This window comes from Dendrobium catenatum, unplaced genomic scaffold, assembly GCF_001605985.2.
Source record: "Dendrobium catenatum unplaced genomic scaffold, ASM160598v2 fragScaff_scaffold_847, whole genome shotgun sequence".
Classification (NCBI taxonomy): domain Eukaryota; kingdom Viridiplantae; phylum Streptophyta; class Magnoliopsida; order Asparagales; family Orchidaceae; genus Dendrobium; species Dendrobium catenatum.
In genome coordinates, this window is record NW_021319309.1 from 5571772 (window position 1) to 5581274 (window position 9503).

Consider the following 9503-nt stretch of genomic DNA (forward strand, 5'->3'; position numbering starts at 1 on the left):
AAGGAAGAATTATTTGAATACAAACGTTTGAATTTCCCTGTAAGGATTACAAAAGCCTGATGTCCACAGGCAAACAACTAATACCCAATAATAAGATTAAATTTTGTTAGAGGTCTAGAGATGATGGTGTTAGTTTTCGGCAGAGATAGTTAGAAAATGCAAGTGAGCTCTCTAGTTCTCTTCACTCTTTCTCCTATTTCATGTGAAGAATAATGTTCTATTCATATGCTTTTGGGGATAAACATTTTGGTAATTTAAATTGTAATCCAAAACACTCTATTGTACGGTTCATATTGATTATATTAATCATAAAGCGCTTGTTCAACATTTATGTGCATATTGATGTATTAATGATGTCAAAGTTGTGTGACCTTAAGCTCGTCGGATTCGTCCCGTTGAGCTGCTCATTCAACTATAAGTATGTCAAATTTGAGGATCATTTGGTCATTTCACTAATATCTTAAGTTTTTTATTATAGTTTTAAGTAGTTGATTCAAACTTATTTTGAGTCAAATTGAACCACTTTTGATGTTGTACTATTGTTAAATTCATCTTGTGAAGATGTTCAATTTGACTATAAATTTATTGAAATTGAATTTCAAATTATTCTAAATTTAACTTTAGAGATTTCATATTTAAATACTTTCTTGAAATTCATCTGATCGTATAAAATATTTCTTCGGACAACTATGTTGATAAATAATGTTCCTGAATAACTGTCGATGTCATTCCTTTTAACTATAACTTGTCATAAATTCAACTCTCATGAGGCGCGGCTCTTAAGCTGGGAGAAAATAACTGGGGGTCATATACTTGTGGGGCTGATTACTGATAGACTTGTCGATGAATTAGTTACGTTACTAAGCACCTCTTATGAAATGTTAGTGAGTAGATACCACGTTTTAAAAAAAAAAATTGTTATAAGATAGCTACTTTCTTCATCCAATAGTGAACCATTAAAATTAAAACTAAAATATTATCTAATGACGTGTCCAAATAATCCACTCAAGCAGACTTATTTTTTGTTGGGAAAACTCAAGCTTAATTCCAAATTTCATCACACAGAGGTGGAAAAAGGCGGCTCAATACTGTGAAACGTGGCAGCCATTGATGGTCAAAGCAGCCTTACTTGGATATTCGCAGTTGAATTTCTCATCTTTTTAGTCTTCTTCTACGCCTCCCTCATGGCGGCCTTTTACAACGCTAGATAGATCTCTTTACTCTTGCTGTCCCTCTCAGTTAGCTCAACTTCCTCGCGCCTGCCCCCTCCCTTCTCTTTCTCCTCAGCCTATCCAAACCTAGCTTTTAGGTCTTTGCTTCTTGCTTTGTCTTTCCCAATTTTATAAATCACCTGCGATTTCATTCCATTCTCTCAAAGTTTCTCTCTTTCTTAGTTTCTTATCCTTTCGAAGACCCCAAAATCCGATTTTTATTTTTGTTTGTGCTGTCCAGATCTCAGAAACGAAGGGAATAGGCGATGGGGGGCTCAGATTCGACCTCTGGCAGCGGCCTCGAATCCGATGACTCTGGGATGATTAATAACATTAGCATCGAGGTCATGGTGGCCGCGGTGATCTTTCTCTTCCTGGTCATCGTCTTCGTCTTCTTCCTTTACCTCTACGCCAAGAACTATTGGGGCTCGAGCATCAGAGCCCGTAGACGAGCCCAGCTCATCTTCGCCGCTGGTGACGCTCCTGTCCCAAGCCGCGGCCTCGACGCCTCCGTCCTCCGTTCTCTTCCGGTCACTATCTATAACCGGAGTGATTTCAAGGACGGGCTCGAATGCTCCGTGTGTCTCTGCGAGCTCTCCGACGGAGAGAAGGCTCGATTACTCCCTAAATGCAATCATGGCTTCCACCTTCAATGCATCGATATGTGGTTCTACTCTCACTCGACCTGTCCTCTTTGCCGCTGCGCAGTGGGTTCAGACACTGCTGCCACCGCTGGCGATGGCGAAGTACCTCAGCCGATTTCCGCAGGCGCCGGAGACTCTGAGCCCCAACCAGAATCTCCGGTTTTCCCCACTAATGTCCTGTTCTGGGGGAATCAGGATCAAGTGAATTCACGGTCCTCGGCTAATTCTGCGAGAAATCTAGTGATCACACTTCCGAATCGAACTGCCGGGGGTTTTCCTTCTCCGATATCTCCATTGCCGTCAAGCAGGTTTCCATTGGAGAACATCAAATCGCCATCGGAGGAGTCAAGATCACCTGGAACTTCAAAGTTGAAATCTTTAAGACGGCTTTGGAGCAGGGGAAAGAGAACAAGTGATTCATCTTGCAGTAGTCCCATGGGAGGTGATATTGAGCTAGGATTTGGAATTTCAAATGGAGAAGGAAGTTCAAATGTTCCAAAAACTCCTTGCAGTTCTTAACTCAGTTTCTTCTGTGATGAATTGGCTTCTAGCCGATCACCAGAACCGATTCATTTTCTGTGCTCTGTTTCTGTAAAACAAGATGTATAAAGAGATTTCTTTTTTTATTTTTCAAGGAATGGAGAAGCACAAGTCTTTCTCCTTTCTATCAAAATGTGATTGATAATCGTTGTTTGTGCATTTAATTTATGAAATTTATTCATCTTCTGTGTTTGTATTTAAGGCTGTGATCATTTTTCCAGCTAAAAGAGCAATAATTTTCATGTAAAATTGTTCCAGTCTGATTAAGTTGCTACTGCTACTGAACTTGAATTGATATAAAAAAAAAAGATTAAGGTTTTGTTTGGGGCGGTTTTCTTCTTGCTTTCTAAAACAAGTTTTTAGCTTAAAAATTTCTTGAATTTAAATTTTTTGCACTAGAAAAGTTGTTTAAAGATATTACGATCAAGGGTTTGGACATGATCAAAGGTCTTGAGGAGGGCCACAAGGTCAAAATCTACATGATAGAAGGACTAGCGATATAGGTCATAAATATTTGAAAGTTTTACAGCAAAGAAGCCTAAATTGAACCAAACCTGCTATTAATATAAAGGCAATGCACTATGTTCTGTTTCAAGTTAGGTCAAGTTTGGTGGGATGGCGTTAGGCTTTCCTTAATAATTGTATTTCATAATGGTGATGGGGCTAATGGGAGCCTGTTCGACTTGATATGATGAGGATCTATAGAATGAAAACATTTCTCTAATATTATATGGAAGAGTGACAGATGGAGCATTTTTGTACGTACGATTTCTCTTATTATATTTCCTATAATTTGGTATTGATGACTCGTGTTGGGGACAATTTGTTATGAGTATAAACTTTGTTTAATTGATGTTACCAGCTTATTACTTTATCATCCAAACTAATAAAATATTTATGGACTCTTTGGTTAGTAAAAGGTCAGCATGTTTTTTAACCTTTTTTAAGTAATTGTTGTGAGAAAAGAAAATATGTAACAATAATTTCAAGCCTTTTATAATTTTTTTTTTTTTCATTTTATGTGACCAACACATCGGGAGGCAGAAGTTTTATGTGACCAAACCATCTAAGGTGACTCTCTAATCTTATCTAGAATTGGAGCTACTCTAACATTTTCACGTATATACATATTTTGCATATTGTTTCAAAGAATACTGCCACTCATCAACACGAGCATCCCATCTCTGCAATGCTTAACTTAATTTTTTGTTTCTATAAAAAATAATATAAAAATTTAGAGGTTTTAAAAAGTCATTTAGATTAGGTATGGAAACCCTAATTCTTACATCATCTTCAATCTCAATTACATCATATGTCATATCTCACTTCAACAAAATTGTGTGTTACTTTTCATATCCCTCACATGTTGTCCCTTGCCAGAGTCCGATGTTAGAGGGCAAGTACAACTACGTTATCATGTTGTGTTGATCATGTTACTCTCTTCTTGACGTGCCACCCTTAGGGCTATCAAAAGCGGGTTTAGGGTCAAGTTTGGGTTGAACCCTAATATGACCCAGCACTCTTTAACCCGACGCTGACCCGTTTTTGGCAAACGATTCGATTTTTCAGACCTAAATCTGATCTGCTTCGGGTCTGGGTCAACCCACACCTGACCCGCTCCTTTTATGCTTTAATAAAATATTTTTATTTAATTTGATTTTTTTAAAACCTATATCGAATTAAAGTAAGATTTACTTGAATCAATTTAAAATAAACCAAGCTTAATTCAATTTGGATAACATGGTTTATTATTTTTTGGAAATAACATTTACTTATGTCCTTAAAATCTTCTAAAACCCTCCTAAATGAATCAAAAACAAGTCAAACTGGATTGATTTCTGGTTTTCGAGTCAACCCGAACCCGACCTGATTTTACAAATGGATAACCCGAACCCGACCCAGTTTGCGTTCGGTTTTGACCCCGAACCTAAAATTTTTGGAACAATTTTTGGGTCGTGTCAAATATTTACACCCCCTAGTTACCCTCAACCTGCCACTATCGTTACACCACTTCGTAACGTCCCACAATTTGGTTAATCTTTCAATATTATATTCTAAAAGCATTAAAAAAACAAAATAAATCATCTCAATGAATTCATATTTCATTCAGTGAAACACTTCAAATAAAATATAGTTGGTTTACATGGCTTCATTATAACCATACATGCACACGCAACCAAACTGCCACAAACTGCCCCCTTGTTGAACTACTTGCGTTAGAAAAAGCTGAAGCAAAATCTCTCTGCTTGGCTTCTATGCAAAGTGGCAAAGTAAGTTTTCTACAGGTTATGCAGATTCCAAACTAAACTTGTCTATCTTCTACAAGAAACTATTTGTTAATTAAGTTTCTGGACTACACTGTATTGACTTCGGAGTTTAATATATCGCCAGTGTTTGATTCCAAGTTGGTTACCTATTTTCAGTCGGCCGTTTGGTGGTTGGCGTTCTTTCTGATGTGGAAACTTTTGAATTTGTCAAAGTCGTAAGCTTTTCGCACCTTACTGTTTCTCAGGTCAATGATTTGGGTTGAAAGTTTTTGGATGCCAATAATTGGCATCTTTTATAATGAAAGTGTTCACAATTAAATATAACTATGTGAAAGTTGGATGAATTTGTACCGATCTTTCTTCTCGCAAGTGCAGTTCTCTATTTTGAATAGACAAAGAGACGTACTTATATTACACCAAAGGACGCAACTCTTCAAGTAGAGTAAGAGGAAGAGGAAAGAAAAATGCTCAACCCAGCTAGCAGCGCCACGATGCTGAGGTATGGAGCGCCGTGGCCCTCTACTATCTAATTATGAGTCTACTCTGCAATACTGTGCCGTTGTTGCGTACAACTCCACAGTACTCTGCTCTTTGAGTCCAACTAGAGACTATAGTGCCACAATGCTCAAGTATACAGCACCGCAACGATGTATGAATGCACGAACAAAAAAAATTTCCGATGCTTCACCCCCAAACCCCTAAGAAGGCAAAGTTATACTCCACACATATATTTTAAAAGATTAAAAACTAAATTAGGATCAATATCACTTTTCAAAGAGGTCAATATTGAAACTCAACAGAAAGAAAAAAAAAAAGTAAAAAAAAGAAAGAATAATAGAAGAGCAAGAGATAAGATTTAGAGTACACAGCTCATCTTGGCTTGTTGGTTGAGAGCTTATGCTTCCAACTAAGAGGTCTTGGGTTCGAGTCTTTGTGTATGCGTTGTGTGTGTGAGTTTGCCTTAAATAGGCCTAAATGTCCCAAAAAAATAAAAAAGATTTAGAGTGTTTTAGCCCATTGCAGGTGCTGTGCTTTGTTCCGTTCAGAAGTATAGGATTGTTGCGTGCTAGAATATACGCAGCGGTAGAGTTTGTAAATTCGCGTCCGAACGTTGTACGAGTATTCAGCACACAAATAGAAAAGAGAATACGAACACCAAGGTTTTTACGTGGAAAACCTAAAAAGGGAAAAAACAATGGGGTCTCGCCCAGTTGAAAAATTTCGCTAGTATTTTGCAAATTACAAATGGCTGATTCGTCCCACTAGTTGGGGCAATCAGATTAATATTCGTTTCTTCAAACAAGTTTACAAAGTTCTGCAAATTCCCGGTGTTTCCCGAAAATCCGGCAAAGTTCCGGCGTCTTTAGGCGGCGGGAAGAGCTCCGACGGTGGTCGAGGAGGAGCTTCTTCCTTCTCCTCCTTATTCTCTTCTTCTTCTCTCTCTTCACTTGAGTCCCCTTTGTGTAGAATGAGGGCTCTATTTATAGTTTTTCTTGAGTGGCATAGCTCGTAAATAGGTGTGAGATCATGGGCGAATAGGGAGTGGTTTGAATGGACGGCCGATATTGAACCCTTCGATCGTGCACCGTTTGTTGGACATTTGGAGGCCTTAATGATGTCTGAATTCGGTGATCTTGGGCTCGTTGATTCGTCTCGTCGAGCCGATCGATTCGAGTATAAGCTCGTTAAAATCGGTGACCGTTTGGTAACTCAAATTACGGTTTGAACCTTCCAACAACACTTCGGGTCCTTGATTCAGACACATTTGGTCTCGGATTGAGTTGAATTTGGTGTCGTTGGGTTCGTATTTCCGAGACGCTCAGTTTGACTATAAACTCGCTGCAATCGGAGTTTGGGTGCTCCCAAAATTAAATTTTGAAGTTTCCAAATAGCTTTTATCTCGAGATTCGTGCCCGATCAAGCTAATTTTGTGATGCCGTATCAAGGATAATAAAGTCAATAAAGTCCAAAAGTTCCACGAAAAAAAGAAGTTTTAGAGTGAGCATTTATAAATTTTGAGTTGATCATTGGCATTCCCATTTGAAGATGAAAGATGCTATAATTCAAAGGATAGGTCTTCAAATAATTTGTTCATAATTAATTATTGCATATAAATTGGAAGGGATGCTTTATGTTCATTTATTAGAAGATATTTTGTTAAGCAAGACAATGCTAACAAAGCTAGATCAAAAATATTGAAGAAATTATTCTGTGCAGTTACCAAACAGTTCAGAAGTGAGTAAAAATATATCACGTTATTCGATATGGAGTGTTGCACAACATCAATACACAACAAAAAAATGATGGGGCACATTTTCATTCGCCTTTGGACACCGTTTCTTGACCGCGCAGAATAATTTCTCAAAATATTGAATCTTATAACACCAAAGTTTGGATGGCCCCACACTTGATCAAATTAGGGACTCAATTTTGAATTTTTTTTTCTATTTTAAAATGCTATTAAATATGTGCAATAGGGTTTTGAAATGCTCACATTTTAGTTAAATCCATCATATTATTGTGTAACATTAGAGTTATGTCTTAACCCAATTTTGCAATAAAAACATGTTTCTTTATATATCTAATAATATTTAGTTTTTTTTTTTCAAAAACAACTACATATATTAAAATTTATTCATGATGAATTTTTCATATTTTTAATTTTATTTTACATATAAATTAGTTTATATCTAAAAATTTAAAAAACAGATGATGAGAAATTTCATTTGTTTTCAAAATCGTCATTATAAAAATAGAAATAAATACACATCCAAATATGTTTATATTTTAAATTAAAAAAGCATGTAATGATGTAGATAAAAATAAATATATATTAAAATATGTTTGTAATTTAAATGAAAAATAAATAAATAAATATAAATATAAGAGAAAATTAAAACACAATTAAACATACTCTAAATATTTTAGTTCCTAAGAAAGTATATTCAAATAAAGTTCAAGTTTAGATAAGGAATGGAAGTAACAAATATACATCATATAAAATGCATTGCATGGTGGAAGTTGGAAGAATCAATGTTGATATGTTTGTTTGGGGCAGCAAACCATAGTCGACGAGCGATGTAGATCGGAAGAACCATATTCGGCGGGTGACGGAGGTCGGAAGGATCGTAGTCTGTGAGCGACATAGGTCAGAAGGACCGTTGTATTGCGACGGAGGTCTGAAGGATCGTAGTCACCGGGTGACGGAGGTCAGAAGGACTGTTGTCCTCAGACGACAAAGGTAAGAAGGATCGTAGTCGGCGGGCGACGAAGGTCGGGAGGACCGTAGTCGGCGTGCGACGAAGGTCGGGAGGACCGTAGTCGGCGGGCGACGAAGGTCGGGAGGACCATAGTCGGCGAAGAATGTAGTCAACAGACGACGGAGGTCCGAAGGATCATAGTCTGCAAACGACAGAGATCAGAAGGACGGTAGTTGGATGACAGTGGTTGGGAGGACTGTAGTTGGCGGACTCGTGGAAGTCCTGCGGTGTTCGATAGACTGATGGAATTCCGATGGCGGATGACAAACTATAAAAGTCTAACGATGGTCGGCGAGCAAGCGGATGTCCGACGGCGGTCGATGAACTGGTAGAAGTCTGGCGGCGATCGGAGGACGGGTGGAAGTCCGGCGACGATCGGCGAACTGGTGGAAGTCTGGCGGCGGTCGACGGACTGGCAGAAGTCTGTCAGTGATTGGCGAATTGGTGGAAGTCCGACGTCGGTAGACAGACTGTCAAAAGTCCGTCGGCGGTCGACGAACTGGTAGAAGTCCAGCTACGGTCGGAGAACTGGTGGAAGTCCAGCGGCGGTCGACGAACTGGTAGAAGTCCGTCGGTGGTTGGAGAATGGGTAGAAGTCTGGCGGCGGTCGGCGAACTGGTGGAAGTCCGTCGATGGTTGTGAAGAACTCAGGCGGTGATCGACGGACGAGCATAAGTCCGAAGATGGTTGGCAGACTAGCGGAAATCCGGCGGTGGCCTGGCGAACTGGAGGAAGTCCGGCGGTGGCCTGGCGAACTGGCGGAAGTCCGGCGGTGGCCGGCGAACTGGCGGAAGTTCGGCGGTGGTCGATTGACTAGCTGAAGTCCGTCGGTGGTCGAGAAGAATTCTGGCGGTGGTCGGCGGGAAATCCGGCGATGGTTGAGAGGAATACTGGCGGTGGTCGGCAGGAACACCCGTGGAAATCCGGCGATTGTCGGCGGCAAGAGAGCTCCCAAATTCCTCCCTTCCTTCTCCTCTTTCTCTCCCTACTAGACAGGCTTAACTCAGGCATTTAGCCTGTCGACGCAGTTTTTAACTGCAAACCCGCAGCATTTAGCTGCCAACTCGTATCGGGTCGGGCACTTCAGCCTAATGCAAACTAGCCTTTGAACCGGATCAATCATCCAGAGTACCTTAATACCCCCCACTTGAGTTCTCTTCTAACCGTCGCTAAAGCTTATCCCAACTACTACCTTATTTTGGTCGGTTTATCAATCATCGCCAGATTTTGTCTGTTATTAACTTGTTGTAATTTTGAAATCTTCAAGTAAAGGGATGAATCAAACGTTGTAACCAATCAAGATATAGTGGAAATTTCTCATCTGGGCCAGGCCCCGTGGTTTTTCCCTTTTCGGGTTTCCCACGTAAAAAAGTTTCTGGTGCTTCTCCCTTAATTATCTGTTGGTGTGCTGGATATACGTATATTGCTAAGACATTATAATTTTTACTCTACTACCGCGTATATTCTAGTCCGCATCAAGTATTATGTTTTAAAAAATAAGTTTTGAAATTTTAAGTTTTTAACAATAAAATAAAAAAAATTGAAATTTTAGAAATTTTAGAGAATTTAAATTAATAGAAA

At 39.2% G+C, this 9503-nt stretch overlaps 1 protein-coding gene across 1 annotated transcript; it reads left to right on the forward strand.

Moving 5' to 3' along the window:
• Positions 1–1076: 1076 nt before the first annotated feature.
• Positions 1077–2615, forward strand: LOC110097789 (RING-H2 finger protein ATL3-like). The gene is made up of 2 exons (XM_028696853.1): positions 1077–1309; positions 1453–2615. The coding sequence occupies exon 2, from the start codon at positions 1478–1480 to the stop codon at positions 2372–2374; it is 897 nt and encodes a 298-aa protein (XP_028552686.1). The 5' UTR covers positions 1077–1309; positions 1453–1477; the 3' UTR covers positions 2375–2615.
• The last annotated feature ends 6888 nt before the right edge of the window (positions 2616–9503 follow it).

What these genes read in the sequence shown, in the direction of transcription:
- LOC110097789 (XM_028696853.1), top strand. Translation starts at nt 1,478, where the DNA reads ATGGGGGGCTCAGATTCGACCTCTGGCAGCGGCCTCGAATCCGATGAC.